The sequence below is a fragment of the Gadus morhua genome, chromosome 19, assembly GCF_902167405.1.
Source record: "Gadus morhua chromosome 19, gadMor3.0, whole genome shotgun sequence".
NCBI classification, from domain to species: domain Eukaryota; kingdom Metazoa; phylum Chordata; class Actinopteri; order Gadiformes; family Gadidae; genus Gadus; species Gadus morhua.
Genome location: NC_044066.1, coordinates 7,612,049 through 7,631,702, shown reverse-complemented (window position 1 = coordinate 7,631,702; position 19,654 = coordinate 7,612,049). Strand labels below are relative to the sequence as shown.

Genomic DNA, 19,654 nt, shown 5'->3' with positions numbered 1-19,654 from the left:
TTCATGAGAACCGCCGCCCCAGCGAGATAACGACCTGCTCCCTGACGATCATACCACGCCGTCTAAATCTTAAGATGCGATGTCTCGTAGGAAAGCCGCTTTGCTCTCTGTAGGGGGTCGGTGGAGGGCTTTCCCAGATGTGTTTCTTGCAAATGGCCTCTTCCCTCGTCACAAGGTCGCAGAGTTTCATGTTAGCATTCCTCGTTCTGAGGTTGGCGAAGAGTCAGATGGCTGGAGCCGGGACTGCACTGTTAAACACGTTTTGATAAAGTCTGACGCCTGCTACGCCGCACAGAAACAGTTACAAATAAAAAAAAAAATCGAATATTATGTAAAGGAAAGCGAGAGGGAATGGTATTTACATAAACTTAAGTTGAATCAAATGATTAAAATAGGCATTCATGATAAAGACAACTTTATCATGATTCAGAATTTGAGCACATTTTTTGGGGGGCATTTCAGGGTCACCATCGCATTTATTTATTATCTGTCTACTTCAAGTAAAGAAACTTGACTCTTAACCGCCATATCACCAGTTTCACAACTTCTAATCCTTACCCAAACCGTTACAAAATGGACATAGAAATAAAAAGTCTTTGGTCCTTGTGCTGGTGGCCAAAGACCGCTACCTCAGTATTTTCAACAAGGCTGGCATGGATGGAGTGAGTGAGTCAGTCACACAGAGCTTCATGTCGCCTACAGCTGACCGAATAGTGTTTCTAATCCGACCAGGTAAAGTGAGGTTGCCTCCTTGAGCAAAATGTTCCATCAATAGATAATTGATTGAAAGGCATTTTCTCTCAGAGGGAATCATGCCAGTGACCTCACATCATCTACTCTAAACTACGTCATCAACATGTTCTGTTATAGTGTTAGTAGGCTCATACTCAGATATTGTTTTGAATTCGAAGCTTCAGATGTTGAGCACCAGTGGAGTGGGTCTGAAATGATTTTAAAGAAGGCTGTAAGTTTGCGGCAAAAAACGTGCAATTTGACAGTGAGAGAAAGGGGGGGTGAGAGTGCGTGAAGAGGGTCATTTGCTTGAGTCTCACGCTATATGCGTGAGAGTTGGCAGCTCTGTAAGTTATTCCCTTGTGAAACATCCAAAAGCATCTGTCTAGCAAACAACAGATGTCTGCTTATCACTAGTGCTGTAGATTATGGCCCAAAACACATAACAGCACAATACAGAGCTATGCTAACGCTTTGGCTACTAAATTCTTCAACATGGCATAGCCTGCCAAGGCTCTTGGTACATGAAAATCTAAGATATTTAGTTTTCTATTGTTTTCTATTGGCCAGATACATAGGCCTACGGATTTTGTTGTGGATAAACACGGTTACCTTGCCTGCACATTGGACCTTTGGCACTGCTTTTGTTCAAATGTATTTAATATTGAGTGTAGATAGAATAAAACCCATCCAGCCATGGCTCACGCAAACATGGGATTGTTTTTATCTAAATCAATTTGTTCTTCAGAGGAGAAATATAAGACACAGAATCTAACTTTGAACAAAAGTGTAGTCTGTAGTGAAAAGGTTAGGGCTGGTATAAAGGTTATGCTTTAATGCATGTGCTCAGTGACCTGTCATAATAATCTCATTTGTTATCGTGTCCACTTGTCCGTTGTGGGTAGAGCTTGGCGGACTGGGGGCTGACTACACCTGCCCGGTTGTGTTCATAGCGCTCTCTACTCAGTCTAAACTTCAGTAGTTTGAGCCGGTATCGAGACAACCACAACGAGGGCGCAGCATCTGAACCCACAGCATGTTTAATAAGAACAGGAATGTGTGTGTGCATCCATCTTCTCCACCCATCTCCCTCACAGCCTTCTCCATTGTTTGCTAAGTTACGACCACATCAGTATCTTTATGAATCTTGCTTCTTGCCACATCAGGATTTGGGCAGTGATTTATGGATGTCTAATTGTTACACATCTGAATTTGCACTGACTATGTTTGAACAAATTGTGTCTGCTATAGAATAGCCCAGACAAGTTTACTAATCATAGTATTTGCAGTTTAATCAAGACTTCCTGTAGATATAGAACCTTTTACACAGGTTAGTGTAAAATTCCCATTATATTATCATCTTTTTTCAAATACCTTGCCTGGACTGCCTGTCCGATATGCAAGGCACCTGGGGTCTTCAAAAAGACTGAGCAGATTAACCACAGCATGGCTGGGCACAGGAATGCACTTGTCAGAATTCCTTCTGCATGTCAGGGACTCACACACTTAGTTCAACAACATGCTACAGCGGTTGAAGCCTGTTCCCTCTCTCTCTTCTCCTGGTCACCACTTCTTTATTATTTTTAGTCATAAATACAGTAGACACTTCAGAGTACAGGGATATGCTTTGTCCAGACGTCGTTAATTACGTTATCCCTTGCGTTTACAATAATACAATGTTGAATTTCTTCACTTTCCAGTGAGTGTTTGAAAGACTTGTTAGATGATCAATAGTACACAGTGTCTTATCTTCTCCGGATGAGCAAGTCGGCTTTAGGAATCTCGCTCAAGGACGTCTACAGGTGGACTGCAGACATGTCAATGGAGATGTAACCCAGACTCCTTCAGCAGGGGGTCAACACCCACCACTGCAGAGCACTTCCCCCTGTGCAGTGTTAAGAGTGGTTTATTCCACTTTTACCACATTCACCAACACTGGTTAGATAATAGTTATGTTCATCTGTAGCGTTATTGGCTTTCGTGAACTTAAGCAGCTGGATTTGTATTATTCTTCCAAGGCGCTTTGGGCAAATTGCTTTTGGGTTGTCAAGGAAACACGTGGTCAATTGTTGTATTCGACTATGTTTTCAGTGTTGGATTTGTAGTGCATTGACTCACGACTGTTAAGAGGCAGGGGTGTCCTATTATCGAAAAATAAAACACCCCCCCCACGTTGTTGACCAATCAGGATCAATTATTCAACAATGCTGCGGTTTATCTTTGTATTAGAACTAATGGAGAGGAGGAAAAACAGGCCGCTCCCACCATGCAAACAAGAGGGTTCTCTTTGCGCCACTGCTGTGTAAACAGCTGGGGTTTACTCTGTGGTGAACAGCGAGAGGCTGGGCTGTTTTCTCCTATTTTACGGTTTGTCCCAGTAGCCACGCTAACACTTAATTTATCTGAGTCGTTACGAGGACACCTCGCAACTGGGGCAGAGTTTGCACGTAGCAAGTTGAAGCACAAGCGCGCACACAGACACGTACTAACACACAAAGACACACATGTGTGGACACACACATCACATCTGCATGCACACACACACACACACACATGTGCATAAACATGTGTGTGCATGCACAAACACACAAAGACACACGCGTGTGGACGCACACACACACGTGTGTACGCACACACACACAAAGACACACACATGTGGACACACACACACACATATGTGCAGGCACACACACTTGCACAGAATCTCCAATCTTTTTTAAGAAAGCATGGTGTTTCTATCTGTTGATTGCAACAGGAGGGACTTTCTCAGTCTCAAGAATAAATCTCATCTTGACACTTCCTCAAACATGCTCACACAAATACCCCTCACCCCTTCTCTTTTCACTCTCTTTTCCTCTCTCTCTTCCTCTCTCTGCCTCTCTCCCTCTTTCACAGTCCCCCCTCCCCTCACCCATCGCTCCCTCCCAACACACACAGTCACCCTCACAGCTCTCTCTCTTTCTCTCTCTCTTTCTCCCCCTCTCTCTCTCTCTCTCTCTCTCTCTCCCTCTCTCTCTCTCTCTCTCTTTCTCTCTCTCTTTCTCCCCCTCTCTCTCTCTCTCTCTCTCTCTCCCTCTCTCTCTCTCCCTCTCCCTCTCTCTCTCTCTCTCTCTCTCTCTCTCTCTCTCTCTCTCTCTCTCTCTCTCTCTCCCTCTCCCTCTCCCTCTCCCTCTCCCTCTCTCTCTCTCTCTCTCTCTCTCTCTCTCTCTCTCTCTCCCCCTCCCTCTCTCTCTCTCTCTCTCTCTCTCTCTCTCTCTCTCTCTCTCTCTCTCTCTCTCTCTCTCTCTCTCTCTCTCTCTCTCCGTACGCTCAGCGCAGAGTGAGCGCGTCTCACTCTGACTGTCAGGCTGTTTGAGGAAGACCCTAAGGATTCATTAAGCAGGCTGCCGACTTGTTGAAAAGTGCGCACGGGAGAGTGTGTGCTCCATTGACTCCTCCTGCTGCCTTTGCCTCCTCAGTTTGTGCGTATGTGCGTGTGAGTGTGTGTACGTGTGTGTGTGTGTGTGTGTGTGTCTCGGCGTGTGTGTGACAACGCGGACCGTGGCCTGCCGTCTCTCTCTCTCTCTTTCCTCCGCACTCTTGAAGCGGCTACAAAGGCAGACTTTCCCGTAGCCTAGCGAGCCGGTCAACAGAAGAAGAGGAGAAGGAGGAGCGGGAGGGGGAGAGGGCGGGGGGGCGGGAGGGTGTGTAGGAAAAGTTTACAACCATAACTTGATCCAGCAGTCCGGTCATCGCAGCGCACTCACCGGGAGACACGCGAGCTGAGCCTCAGCAGAAGGGCTCCTACAGGAGGGGGCACCGGCTACCGCGGCACAGAGATAAACGGCGTGCGTCCGGGACGGTCGGCGACCAGGATTACTGTTATTTACTACTACTCTTATGCCGCTGTCCCCGGTGCGCCGCTGGGCTCAAGCGCTCCCGTCGGACTGGATTTAACCCTGTTGCACCTGAGAGAGTCCACTGCTGCGGCCGGAGCCCTAACAGGGTGAGTGGATGGAAGTGGGCTTTGTTTATCGCTTGACGTCAGTTATTTCGCTGTATTTTCGGCTGACATCCTTTGCTACTTTGACGGAAAAGAGGGTTGTTTGGTTTATGGTCCAACTGCGTCTGTGAATCAAGCAGAAGACCCCATCAACACCGAGTCAACGCTTTTAGAGACACTGTTGTCTTGGCAACGGATTGACATTTAACGACCTGCTATCTGACGGAGAGGGAACACGATTTGTGAAGGGTGTTCTTGTTGTTCAGTAAGCGTTGCTATAACCACCTGCTAATGTAAGACCTACTGTATATATGCATAGAGGCAAGTTTGTGTGGTTGGACTGGTTTCACCCAGAAGTTAATGAATCGCCTTCAAACAGCCTCTGACCGGTCTTTAGTCAGCCACAATGCGTACCCATGCAGCAAAGTGCGTCGTTTACCACTACTGTGTGTCCCCCGTTTATTAGATACACCGAGGTACCCCATAAAACCCCCCAATGTACCGGACACCCCCCATGGAGCCGGCCAACTTTATTAGCTACCTTGATGCAGTTAATAAACTATCAAACGCTACACTTCTTTTGAAACATGCCACACTTTAGTGCACAGGTCGAGACACAACACCGTAAAAAGAAAAAGCCTCCTCCCCCCCACCCCCCACCCACCCACTGGTTCTCCTTGAAGTTCCATTTCACAGCGGTACGATGCAAACATTAGTCACGGCTCTCCTGTCATGTAGGGGCTCGGGGGGAGACGAGCAGAGGAGGAAGTGATTCGGCGGTAACGGTGGGTATCCATGTCACTGATCTACAGCGCGCCACCTGGGTGGGCAGGCTCTGGCACGGCCGCCACGCCGGCGTCTCATTACAGGATGGAGGCAAATAGAAGCAGCAGTGGCCCGAAGGAGCCTCGTGAATCGCTTACTCGCAGTAAGTTCTGTACAGTCAGGGGCAAGGGCGGAAAGGGAGAGCGGCACTCTGTTCAGAAGCGTGACCACAAGCCCTACCTGCTCCTGAAGGACGTGTGTCGGGATTCACTGGCGGTCGCTGTGGATGACATTGTCGGTTAAATGACTGAATACGTGAATATAAGGGGAGTGAATGTATAAGGAACATAAGAATATAATAGCACGACCGTTTTACGTAAAGAGATCCGTACCGAGGGATAGCGAATGCAGAAATAAATTCAGATGTTTCTAACTATAAGCATATTAGGCACTGATGGAGTATGCACTATCAAGGTCTCACTAAGACCTTAATGAGACCATAATGAGACCTTTCTCGTTGAGGTCTTAAAATCTGCAACACTGAGGTTGAAGGTTGAAGTCAAAGGTAAAGGTAAAAATTGTCGTAAAAAGAAAAAGCATAAATACAAATGAAAGAAGGAAACAGGCTGAATAAACCATACTCCATGTGGTAGGGCACGGTCCACCATGGTGTTGTCCAGGAATGTGTGCTGCAGTGTGTTGGGGGAGCTCAGCTGCTGCTCTGCCTTGTGGCTCCAGGTCAGGCTGTGTGTTTAGGGTTAGTGTTTATGGGATGGAGAGGAACCAGAAGGAACCGTGGAAACGAGACATGAGAGCAAACCCAAACCCAGCACTCATTTAATTACACTTTCAAAATGCAAATATAGAACCAATTCCATTCAAAAGTGTTATAAACTGATGCTGGATATGGATGATGTTTGGTGGACTGGACACACTATCCAAAGTGTCCTATAATACCATTGAGTTGTTATATTATTAGCAGTGGGAGCATTAATGCCAGGTTCTACCAGTTGAGCTAGTGTAATTCTTGCCAATGAACTACACAGAGTACACCTTCCTTCAGATTCCATGCAAACAGGCAAAAGGCTGTTGTAAAGTTTGACCCTCTCGCGACATGTCAGACACACCTGGGAACAGATGACCGTCACATCCCAGAAACAGCTACATGGGTCTAAAGAGTTCTTGTAACTCTGTCTGAAAAGGACATCAGCAGGGTCAGATGCTGCAGAAGGCACCAGCTGAATAATGGCTTTTATTATGACTTGTTAGGGTTACTGGAAAACACTTTCAGTATGCCAGTGTGAGTCAGCATGCGGAATGGGTTTTTGGAAGGACCTCAGGGTTTTATACGCTGACATAGTGCGTGACACATGCAAGGATCATGGGAGAGCACAGTTGGTGCACACATCCATTTATAAATATAGAAACAAACACGCATTCTGTGTGTGTCTGTGTGTAGCTGTGTTGAGTGTGTGCATTTGTCTGTGTCTAGCTGTGTGTGTTTGCACGTGTCTGTATCTGTGTGTGTGTGTGCTTGCGTGGGGGTATGTGTGTGTGTGGTCGTGGGTGTGTTTAGTTGACTCTTATTGCGGTTACACCGATTTTCCAATCAGTGATCACCCTGCAGTCTGCGTCAATAGGCCCGTGTGCAGACGTAGCCAAGTGTATTCTTTCCCGATCCATATGTGTGCGCAACTTCGCACGAGACGGGATGGGTCTGACCGTTCTTCCACATGAAGCCGTTTCACCCTGCTTAACCTCATCTTCTTTACCAAAGAGTAGCGAGTAACACAGCACAGGGGGAAACTGGCCCCGCTTCTCATCTCTCTGTGACTTTGCTAGAGGTCAACAGAAACTGCCTTCTCTCTCTCTCTCTCTCTCTCTCTCTCTCTCTCTCTCTCTCTCTCTCTCTCTCTCTCTCTCTCTCTCTCTCTCTCTCTCTCTCTCTCTCTCTCTCTCTTCCCCCCAACATGCAGCTTCGGTGACAGGGGGTTATATTTGTCTTCGGTACATACAGGCTGACGACGAGACCCAGTCGTGACCAGACTACGGGTGGGGGGTGCTCTGATGGGACAAAGGGAGCTGGCCTGGGATATTTAAAGGGGTTTACAGCATGACCAGCGGGTGTTATATAAAGATCGTGCGGAGTGCATTTTCAGTGCCCCGCTGGTTTTAATGGAGTCTGTCTTCAGTCTGTTTTGTAATAACAACTTCAAAGTGTGGATATTACGAAGAAGAATCAAATTCTTTAGACTTCTGTAAACATCATGCATACCCTTTGTTAAGTGTGTATTCATCACAACATTAATAAGAGCCAGAATGACAATTACAAAAAGAAAATAATATGAACTGGGGAGCTGCCAGTAAAGAAAGATGGCTAACAGGTAAATAGCTGAGTAGATAAAGACTGTGGCTTTGTAGATCGGCCCACAACAGTCTCCTCTCGAAGTACAGTTCTGAAGTTACCACTCTCTCCGTGTGGGAAACACCATGCCAAGTGTTTCAAGGGCAAAGCCCTCTGTCACTCACTGCCTCCGTCTGATTTACCTCCTCCAGAGGGCGGTTGTCATCTGCACTTCTCTGAGAGCTCTGCCCATCATGCTTGAGAGAGAGGCGGGCGCTGCCGGTCTGGGATGAGGCTTGTCAACGCTGGCATGAATCTGTGATGGCCCGCCACACAGCTCCTCGTGTGAATCCTAATGCCGGGCCTTTTAAAAGCAGAGCGTTTTGCATGCTGGCCACCTTGCGACACAGAGGCGTGACGCTGTGAAACAACCGAAAGGAGAAGTTTGATTTGCATGGTTGATGAAGCACTCATGGACTGTGTTGGAAGTAATGTGTTTATGGTTTAAGCGCAGTAGATTGTCATGTTTGCAGCCTTTCTTTTGCTGTTTTAGTTCAAGTGAATTTGCTCAGCTGATTTTAGGCTGATTGGTTTTGAGCGTAATGTTTTATCCAGCTGTCTAAAACATGAGATTGCATTATTTTTGGGACCAATCGACTAATCAGTGATCCAATTCAAAAACGCAATGAAGCAGGTTGATGTGAAGCCGTACGTCCCATCAGTTTCATATTTCGAGAAAAACTCAAGAATCTATGCAAGAAAAGGTTGCAAGAAAAAAGTAAGTAAAATCAAAGTCCCTCAAGCTCCTTCCTGTATTGGATATATTTAGAAGTCAACGCTGGTTGTTCTCTTTTCCCCGAACCATTGTGGCTTTTCTGTGCTTCTATATTTAGCCATCAGGCTTTGGCTTTAATGTCCTTGAGAAAATTGATATGGAGACCGGGTCATAAAACAGCAGGCTATAGGACGAATGTAGCATACGACAGCTGTGAGGCAGCAATGAACACGACTGTAGACAGACGGACAGACGGCCCTGCTCATGGGGCTGTCTGCCACTTGCTAAAGGAGGCGAATAAGAAAGAACATTTCCTATTCATCTGGGAATAATGAAGCGTGTTAAGTGGCAGTAGATGATGAAGCGATTTGTGTTAGATGGTTGGTGAATGAATAGCGTGTTTGGATGGATAGCCTTGTTGTGTGAGTCATGTTTGGAAACGAAAGGGAATGTCCAGAAATAAATTGCCACTCGCTTATTGATTGTATTGAAAATACCCATTTATTTGTAGCCGAGGGTCCACCAGTGACACATCATCTCATCATAGGGTCATATTGGGTCCCAGTGAAGTTCAAATTTCGAGGACAGAAGTGCATCGGGAGCTTGGCTCCCTTTTGAACTTTCGTTTTTCATTTTAGGGATCACAGGCGGGCTAGTGTTTCAGACGCGGGACTCGTCAAACGATAATCACCATGTTTATATGCTCTGTGCTCAATCTCATTCCGATACCGAGGGGAACAAACCCGCCGTGTGTACGCACTGGACGAGAACAGCTGCCGGCCGATGACGGCGGAGCCCAGGGCGCTGGCGGCCACCACACGCTAACCCGCATCCCGTTTCATAGTTTTGTTTTATAAGAACTCATCAAGCATGCTTTACGGACTTTCACACCTCCCCCCTCCAAATAATCCTATCTCCTGGCTGCTCACGTTGCTGACACAAACCATAGTCTCATGTGAACTTAAAGCGGGAACTTAGAGACCTCAGTGAGGTAGTGGGCTTTCCACTGTTCCACAAGTTCTCAGGTTTTCATATTGGGAACCTGTGTTTGCAAATCAAAACTGCTGCTATATGGACTGCAAACTCACTTAAACAAATGAGTTTTATTTGGTCGAATATCCCGGAACCAGCCGTCAGCCCGCCCCTTTCTGTTGCTGGTTTCCTGCCCAAGCTCTGAGCGCCCCTTCCCGGGGGGTTCTGCTGCCACATAGGGGACTGCTGCACCAGGGGTTAAGCTCTGCTGGGCTTTCCTATAAAAAGCTCAAATTACAAAAACAAACCGTAAAAATGGCTGAAATATATAGCCAGCCGTCAAGGTGTTTTATTGTATTTTTGTTAGTTCACAATTTCTTGTCTTATTACTCTGCTGAGGATGGGGAGGAGAAAATAGAAAAGATTAATACACGTCTGTATACATGTCTGATTTACTAGATGGAATATTTTATTTATGAGGGTCATCAATGGGGTCTTTCAGTCTGGACACGGTCGACGAACCCGGGGGACAAAGCAGCACTGTTACATGCTGACCCCGGTGACTTTGGGATACAGTGCGGACCGAGGCACACACACGGCTATATGGAGGGAAATGTTATGCTGCACAACTGCTCACACAGGCACGTCGACACACGCTGACACAGAGTCACACATACCCACATATTCATAGACCCACACATCCACGAACACACACACACACATACCTACATATACGTACACACACACACACACAACTACATACACGCACACACACACACACACACACACCTAAACATCCATGACACGCACACATACATCCATGACACACACATGCACATCCATGACACACGCACATGTACCAACACACACACACACACACACACACACACACACACACACACACACACACACACACACACACACACACACACACACACACACGCATAGAGACACACACACAGAAACACATGCAAATAGAGAGACGAACACACAAACATAGAGACACACACACAAACACACATAGAGAGACGCACACAGACACGCACACTAGTGTTGCAATTGTTTTAGTGATGTGTCAGATACGAAGCAGATTGTTATTACTCCTCAGTGACATGTTGGGGGTGTTTTGGTGTGGGTCCAGTTTTATATTCCCTCTTAATGTGTTATCATGTATCACGTGCTCACATGTCATTGATACCCATAGAGTGAACCGGTACGTGCATAACACAACACACATCTTGTCACCAAAATCCCTTCTTGCTGTAAGAATACTGAGTACAATAACAAGGCACATGACACTCATATTTACATAGGCCCAACAGAGAACTACAACCGTCATTATAACAGAACTACAACCATCATTATAACAGAGAACTACAGCTATTATCGTAACTTACAACGACAACTCACAGAGTTACGTGTTTTCTGTCTGAGCGGAAACACATGAGCAGCAGCAGTGGTAGCGGGGATGGAGGGAGAGTAGCCTAGCGGTAGCATACGCAGGATGAATCTATCACTGAGTAGGAGTCCTGGCCGCTACGTGCTAGCGCTGTGGTGCTAGCCCGACAGAGCACCGCGGGGGCCCTTATAAACAGATGGGCGTGTCACCTCTATGCTGCTGCTGCTGCTGCTGGCAAGTCTGTGTGTGTGTCTATGTCTGTGTGTTGGTTTTAGTGGAGTGTGTGTGTGTGTGTGTGTGTGTGTGTGTGTGTGTGTGTGTGTGTGTGTGTGTGTGTGTGTGTGTGTGTGTGTGTGTGTGTGTGTGTGTGTGTGTGTGTGTGTGTGTGACTGTCTGACTGTGTTGGTTTGTGTTGTGTGTGTGTTTGTGCGTGCGTTGGTTTTGGTGGTAGTGCCCTTGTTTTGTTGATCTTTAGTGGTTGTGTGTTCAAAGGTTTGTGTGTAAAAGAGAACCAGGAGTAAAGAAAAGCCTTATGAAGCCACATTAAGTGTGCTTAAGTCCTCCTTAGCCTGGAGCACAGCTCCAGTTCTTCAGCCCGCTGTATCAGCTGGATCCCGCCACCATAGCTCAATAGATACTTTATTATTATTTCCTTCATGTTACCAACAGCTGAGGAAGTGCAGTACTTACACCACAGTGATATGAGCCGATATTATCAACAAACCAACAAATCTCCAGTAGCTTCAATAATATTTGAACTGCTCCCTAATATTTACATCCATATATTACAGCCTACTCGCACACACATAAATCCAGTCGGCTCTTGCCGCAGACTGCCAGCCGAAGCAGTGGGAGGTCACATGTCCTCCTGATGCACTTGTTCCGCCGCCGCTGCTGACGAGGCCAAGCGCTGCACGCCCACATCTGGTGCTCATCTGGATCTCCTCTGGTTCCCCTGGTCGTTTGGACGGCGCCCAGACCTAATGTCTTCCCTCGGACCGCTGAGTGTGTGGCCGCGGGTGAGGACGGCAGCAGGCCGTCAGAGGAAGGGTTACCGGGGAACAGATGAGTTCAGGACGGTGCATCATGTTGTAGGAGATGGTACACTGTTGAGGGCGGATTTATGGTTCTGATGAAGCTTTCATAGACTTTAAATGCCTTTTTGTGTGTGTTTGTGCATGTGTGTGCGTGTGTGCCCGCGCACACTCAAGACTTTGTTCATGAAACAACCAATCATCTTGGGACAACAGACGATATGAGTTACTTATTTCCCCCATACTTTATCCCAAACCTAGAGTCAAAACAATAGCAGAATAGATACTGCACATATATATACATGAATCTGATACCAGAATAATTCAATCTATTGTCCCTTGTACCACAAAATAACTTCCCAATGCTGAGGAACACACAGTTTTATTTTTATGTACGTCAAGCCGGTCTCGTGTTCCAAACGTTTATGTTGATGAAGAAGAGTGAACAACATGTGCTTTGTAATCCATATGACCTGTCTCTCTGACGACTCCAGACCACCAAGGAATGGGAGCCATGTGTAGGTTATATGTATATCATACATTGTGTGGGAAGGCTAGCAAACTTTGGGTATGTCTTACTATTGTCTCGTGCGCATTCAACGTGTCATTCATTCATCAAGCCAGTAAATGACATACTTTGACAAACACTGTGGCATTCATTTTATTTCCTGCTCCTCCTCCATTTTCATAAATATTAAAGTACTTAATCTAGGCCATTTTTTAATCAAACCAAATCTCTCGCTGTACATTTTCAGAATTATTCCAACGGGAAGAAATTAGTAGGGGGAAGAGAAATGTACATTGTGTTTTTGTTTATTGTGGAAATATTGCCCTCATCCACTGTCCAATCACTGACTAGGGGGATGGAATGACATGTCATGGGGCCAATGAACAAGCTCCAGCTTGTTCAAGTTACACATTTATGACAACAATGAGGCCCAATCCCATTTCTACCCCTTACCCCTTACCCTTACCCCTCCCCCTTACCCTTACCCTTTCAAAACAAGGCAGAGGGGTAAATGGGATTGGGCCTTAAGCTTAGATACTCTTCTTTAGTTGAGGTAAAAAGTGTAAGCTTAGGTATTATGTTATAACTTAGCGGTTCGTTTTGGGTATCAGGTTGGTGGGGTTAAAGGAGAAGAGAACTGGGAGACATTTCTGCACACAGACAAGACTCTAGCAGCAGTTAATTAAAAGAGAGACACAACAGGTGTTAAAATAGTCTTTGATGAATTATTTAAAGTCAACATTCAACGTCCTTTGTGAGCAAGGATGGATTTAACATCCATAACATCCTTAACATTTTATGCCTGTGCTAATTGTGGACTTAAACCGTGTGAGAGCGGTTACTTGTCTCAACAGGCAGAGACAGGGAGTCTTATGCAATAGAAGATGAAAACAGAGAGACAGAGAAACAGAACAAGAAACCCCTAGACAAGTGGGAGAACATTGGCACGTGGGCGGGGGGGTTTAGATGTTTTCCCCTTTCTCAGATTTCTCAGGATAACACACACGCATCAGAACATGTAATATATGCAGTTTATCATCATGGATCTTGAACATATCACAGCGGTACGCAGTGCCAGAACACGTTGACTTTGTTATTTAATTCATGAAACACTTCGTGACAAAACAACTCGACTAATAACGAGGGATATTAAAAACCATAACTATAACAGCAGCCCGCCAAACCATTTGCCAGGTCCCTTTATAGAGCTCTTTACTGACTCAATAAATGACTGGCCTATTTCGACCTAACCTCTCCTGCTTTCAATGGCTTACATCTAAATAGCCTTCACGGTTAGTTTGAGTCTACATCACAAGTCAATACATTTGCTTCACTTTGTCCTTCGTTTCCGAACGCAATTGTAAATAGCACAATAGTAAATAACACAATGGTAAATATCCTTCCACTTGTTCACAGATCGCGTTTCCTGCGCCGCCTCTCTCGATGGAGGACCAGGCGGTCTCCCAGAGAGTCGGGGGCCCCGCCGCCCACGTCCCGGGGCCCGGCGGCGGGCCGGCCCGGGTCGTCCGGTGTGGGTGGCTGAAGAAGCAGGGCGGCTTCGTGAAGACCTGGCACACCCGCTGGTTCGTGCTGCGCAGGGAGCAGCTGTGCTACTACAAGGACGAGGAGGAGAACAAGGCCCTGGTGAGTCTGAGGAGAGGCCAGAGGAAACCCACCCTGTGGCCGTTACGCTGTTCTTACCGTTACCTAAGCAACCCGACGATCCAACCACAGCCAAGGAAGCGTGTTTATATAGCACGCCTCAATCACAAAGGCTCCTCTGCCATGGTCGATTGTGTAAGATGTCTGCATATGGAATATATATAGATATGGCTTTTATTAAATCTATTTTATAGTTCCTCCGTCATCCTGGAAACCATAAAGGTGGCCGCACGTTTTCTTCATTTCTATACAGGAGGTCTTCCGTCTTTCTCTGAAAGACGGTAATAATTACAATACATAAATTTAGCACGAGAAATCTCCGGTGGGTGCAGTAGGACAGCCTTTGTTACGGAGCAGAAGATGATGTCGTAGCGTACCTCTCCTGGCCTAGATCCTGGGAGGGACCCTGACTGTCATAACACTGCTTTGATTTTCCCCTTCTTGTATCCGTGTGCTGGATAGTGTACTGGTGGGAATAGCAACAACAATGCGAGTCACTGCAGCGGTTGTTGTCGTCAGACGCTCCACAAACTCCGAAAAAAGCTTAAAGAAGCGAGGATGGAGGGTTATTGGGTTAGACTCATGGAAGGAACTGGATCAACATCAGAGAAGCATCGGGGCGACGTGAAGGTGGTTTTATGTTGAAGGTAAACAGCAGAGCGCTGGCTTGGAGGAGTCAACATGGAACGTCAGTACTGTGGACTGATGTAAGCATTCCCGACACTGTCTTCCCTTTGTCTGGGTGTCGTTTTCCCAGTGACTGTGATTTTCCAGCAGGAATGGAAACCTTTTTAGTCGGTACCCCTGCATGCTACTCAACCCTTGGTTCGGACGCAAAGAAAGCGTTCTTCCATTGTTGTTCTTGGTGTACTTTGTGTTTGATAGATCGGTACCAGTTAAAGGGTTTTCCTGGAGAATGACCCGCTCCTGGACAGCATCTCTCGTACATAAACTGACGTTAAAAGCCCTGGAAAGCGCTCTCAGATCAATTAGTGAGTTCAGATAGTTCCAGAAGCTTTCTCTTCTTTTGTTTATCCCTTTCCTACCATCTATTCATTCATTATTCCCCACAAACTTCCGCTGCCGGCGGAAGATAGTGTTCAGTAAAGTCGAGTCGTTTCTCTTTCCTTTGCCCTACTTCTTGGGGAGAGACTACATACATTTCAGATAGACATTTTCCCCCTTTAAAACGGTAACTTATTTTTTACGTCTTCAGTGGAAAACTTTAATAAAACTTTAACAAAAAACTAGGCCAGGCACAGAGCAATGTGTTCAAAGTCCCTAAATCTCCGTGGCTAGCAGGGCGGAACAGTCTCGCAGATACACTCACACAAATTCACTCCCGAACACGCACACACACACACACGCACACACACACACACACACACACACACACACACACACACACACACACACACACACACACATTCACTCCCGAACACGCACACACACTCACACACACACACACACACACACGCACGCACACACACACACACACACACACACACACACACACACACACACACACACACACACACACACACACACACACACACACACACACACACACACACACACACACATTCACTCCCGAACACGCACACACACACACACACACACACACACACACACACATGCACTCCCGAACACGCTAACACACACACACACGCACGCACGCACGCACGCACGCACGCACGCACGCACGCACGCACGCACACACGCACACACACATGCACTCCCGAGCACAGACACACACGCACGCACACACTCCCCCACAAAGTAAAAGTACCTAAAGAGAAGTCGGAAGAAAAGGAAAGTTGTTTCCAGATGGAGATAATACGGAGATAGGCCTCTTTGGATGCTCCCAGTTTAAAAATGCTTCTTAAAGGTTCACACTGGAATGTTCAGGCGTCCTGATCTCTGAGCGTGGAGCCGACTGATTTAGAAATGAATAGTTAATGGCTCTCTGTTGCATTATTTCTCAGAGTCATAAAACCCACATGCACCCACACACACACACAAACACACATACGCACACAATGACAATGTGGATCTATATTCAGATTGTTATTGTCAGCTCGTGTGAGGCAAGGCGTTTGTTACCTATTACTTTCCCATTATTTACCGCTACTGCTAATGGCGTCCTCTGTTGCCCATAAATAACATGCATGAAACATTCAGGTAAGGATAGTAAAACGTACCGAACCAAACAGAGAAACACAGACACAGCTAGCCAAAGGAAATTACTTCTCCTATTTTCACATGCGCATACAATAGCATGCAGCAATAAGTACATACACTATCCCTAATTCCCTGCGTATAACTATCTGATAATGCAACGACTTCAACTTTGTGATATATGTTGATGCTCAAGCAGTAACTGCAGCGGAATGTTTCGATCCGCTAAGATTGGATGATGAGGATGATGATGGCTGTTATGATGATGATTGTGGGGATGAGGAGTTATGGACCGCTGTTGTTGTCACCATGCAAGGGTGTGTGTGTGTGTGTGTGTGTTTTAGTGTGTGTGTGTGTGTGTGTGTGTGTGTCTGTGTCACTTCATCAGTACCCAGCCGCTCCCTGGAATCTGAGGAATGGGAGAGGAGATTCGGGTGAAGGGTCAGGGAAGCATGTGTGTGTGTGTGTTTGTGTGTGTGGGAGGGGGGTTTGAGCACGCGTGCGTTTGGCATCACCACTCTGTTGACATGCCCCCCCCCCCCCCCCCCCCCCCCCACCCCTCGATACAGCTGCCCACTGCAGACACACAGGCAAAGACTAATTAAGTTTCAGTATAGTAGGCACTCGTGCAAAGAAATGTTAATTCCATCATGTATAGTGAACCATGTACAACATAATGTATAACATAATATAGTATGATCATAACCTCATATATTTGCCTGTTATATCAAATCAGCTCATGCAGTTCGTTACAAAAGCATTTAGGGGTGCATACCAAACTCCTACCTTTCTTGTGTACGCCAATCACCCTATTCTCTTTCTGACTCCTAAACGAATCGTCCCCCTGACACACCCACCCACACACACACACATCAGTCTAGACACCCTCACCGCACCACAATACGTAATCGTAAATAAAGGCAGTGGGGCTGCCAACCACCATCCATACTCCAACCAGCCAGACAGGGAGAGCCCGCCCGCGCCCCGCGCTCCTCAAAGGCACTGCCGCTCGGCTGCGTCTGCACGCGCTCAGAGGGGTAAGGCGAGAGCAGGGGGCGGGGGTCTGGACTGCAGCAGATAACAGTTGCTGGTCCCACGGCGCGGTGGTCTTCTCGGACCGACGTCGCTCCTATAGCGGGGTTTATTAGTTCAGAAACAGAGCCCGCGCGGCGTGTGTGACACTTGCCAGCTGAACGGTTTAACAAGTTCCAGTGTGAGCGTGTGGTGGCGTGTCTTGGCGCTGATGCTGAAGTATAAAACCACGGAGGTGGTGGATCCTTTTTCTCAGCGGGGTCATCGCTCATAGCACTAATTGTTGGGCTGGTATTTTTACGGGGCACGGGTAGAAGAGTTATATCCACCAGTTGAGTCCACCATCCTTGCCCTGGTACGTAAAGTGGAGCAGACCTATAATTAGTGTTATGAGGAACACCTGTGTTTGCCCTACGATATCACCTCGTGAACAGGTCTTCAGGGTGTGTGAAGAAGTAGTCCTCCATTACAATTATGCTAATTGGTGTGTTTTAACAAAATGTGAGATCAGCGTTTGTTGTTCCAGCCTTTGAAGCTATTATCCCTAAAGCCAGATAGTCTAGTGGGGGCCTAGGGTGTTGGGCTCCCAGCATCATTCAGCAAGATTCCTTAATGCCTACCTTCTCCTTAATATAGGCTATCTATGAGGCTTTCGATAAAACCGTCTGCTAAATGACTAAATAGTAGTACTTTTTTTGATACTCTTTTTAATTTACTTCATTGGTATACGTCCGTTTTTTTGGAGTTGTCATTTATACAGTTGAAAGGTATTTATATAGTTCCTTCTTTTCAGTTAGCCAGCAAAGTTGAATCCGTCCTCAGCTTGGCCGTGTGGGAGCGTTTTGCTTTGAAGCAAGGTGCCACTTGATTTCTGGTGTCAGCTAACATCCTCACCGCCAAGCTGGGAATGTTTTGGCCTCGGCAGGGCCGGCGCTCTGGCAGTGTGGATTCTTATCGGCGCCATTCCGTGGGCTTTGGTCTAGAGGGAGACAGATAAATCAGACTCATGCATGGGGATTACTTTAATGCGCCACCGTTTGAAACGCCAGCGAGTGAGAAGGTTGTAATAAGCTGCTGAGAGGCTAGGTCTTAAGGTCGCTGCGAGGGGCTCTAAAACACGCACACACGCCCACACAACACATCCATACATGCACACACACACACACACACACACACACACACACACACACACACACACACACACACACACACACACACACACATACACACATGCATACACACATGCATACACAAACGCAAACCCTTGCATGCACACACACACACACATGCATGCACACAAACACACACACACACACATACACATACAGAAACACACACATGCAAACCCACGTACAGAAATATATAAAGAGTCTCACATCAAGGCTTGCACAAACTTTGAAAAGAAACAAACTCAGTGTGTTTACTAGCTTGATTTAAAAGTATTTTTTATTTGACAGATAATATGCATATTTTTAAAGGAGTGATGTGTAGGATTTAGCGCCATCTGCCAGTGAGGTTGCAGATTGAAAGCGACTGAATACCCCCCTCAGCTCTTCCTTTCAAACGACAGAGGAGAAGCTATGGTGGTCTGTCCTGGTACAAAAGGATTTAATTGTGTACAACAGTATCGAGCAGCCAAGTGTCAAGTTGTTGGTCCGTCCTGAGCTGCTTAACCAACATGGCGTTGCAACATGGTGGGCTCCATGGAGGACCTCCTCCCTATGGAGACATAAAGGGCTCGTTCTGAGTTACTAGAAACACAAGGATTTATGTTTTCATCGGATTATACACACATTCAAACATGCAAAAATTATATTTGATTCCATATCTTCCAATTCCGTTGCGCTAGATGCCACTAAATTCTACACACTGCACCTTTAAGAAATCAAACATTTTGACTTTGACTTTCCACTAGGTTCGACAAACCTGTGTTTTTTTTGTACTTCCAACGGTAAATGGAGTGTAAAGGATGACTAATGATAGAATACCGGTTAATATAAACCATATAAAAGGCAGTTCACTGAGGTTACGTACTTTCTGAAGGAGCTTTCACACCTCATTCACTTTTACTCCTTAATGAGGAATGACTCTGGCCCGGTGGGACCTGGACTCTGGCCCAGAGCCCCGACTCCTTGCTTCGTTTTTTCCTACTTCTTCTTTTAGCAGACACGTTCATCCAAAGCCTCTTACAGTCATTCAGGAGCAGCTGTGAGCCATCTCTTCCCTATGGTACCTCAAAGCTTAGGCTGCAGACACTGGGCATCGAACCCG

At 46.5% G+C, this 19,654-nt stretch overlaps 1 protein-coding gene across 2 annotated transcripts in view; it reads left to right on the top strand.

Moving 5' to 3' along the window:
- Positions 1-4,013: 4,013 nt before the first annotated feature.
- The window catches only part of arhgap24 (Rho GTPase activating protein 24), a 59,533-nt gene continuing 43,892 nt past the window's right edge, over positions 4,014-19,654 (top strand). Inside the window, exons 1-2 of one of the 2 annotated variants that reach the window (XM_030341477.1) lie at positions 4,014-4,717; positions 13,928-14,155. In XM_030341477.1, the coding sequence (XP_030197337.1) occupies positions 13,955-14,155 (201 nt within the window). In that variant the 5' untranslated portion in view covers positions 4,014-4,717; positions 13,928-13,954. Of the gene's footprint in view, positions 4,718-8,280; positions 8,602-13,927; positions 14,156-19,654 lie in introns of those variants that run through there. The other variant, XM_030341476.1, reaches the window with a different exon arrangement.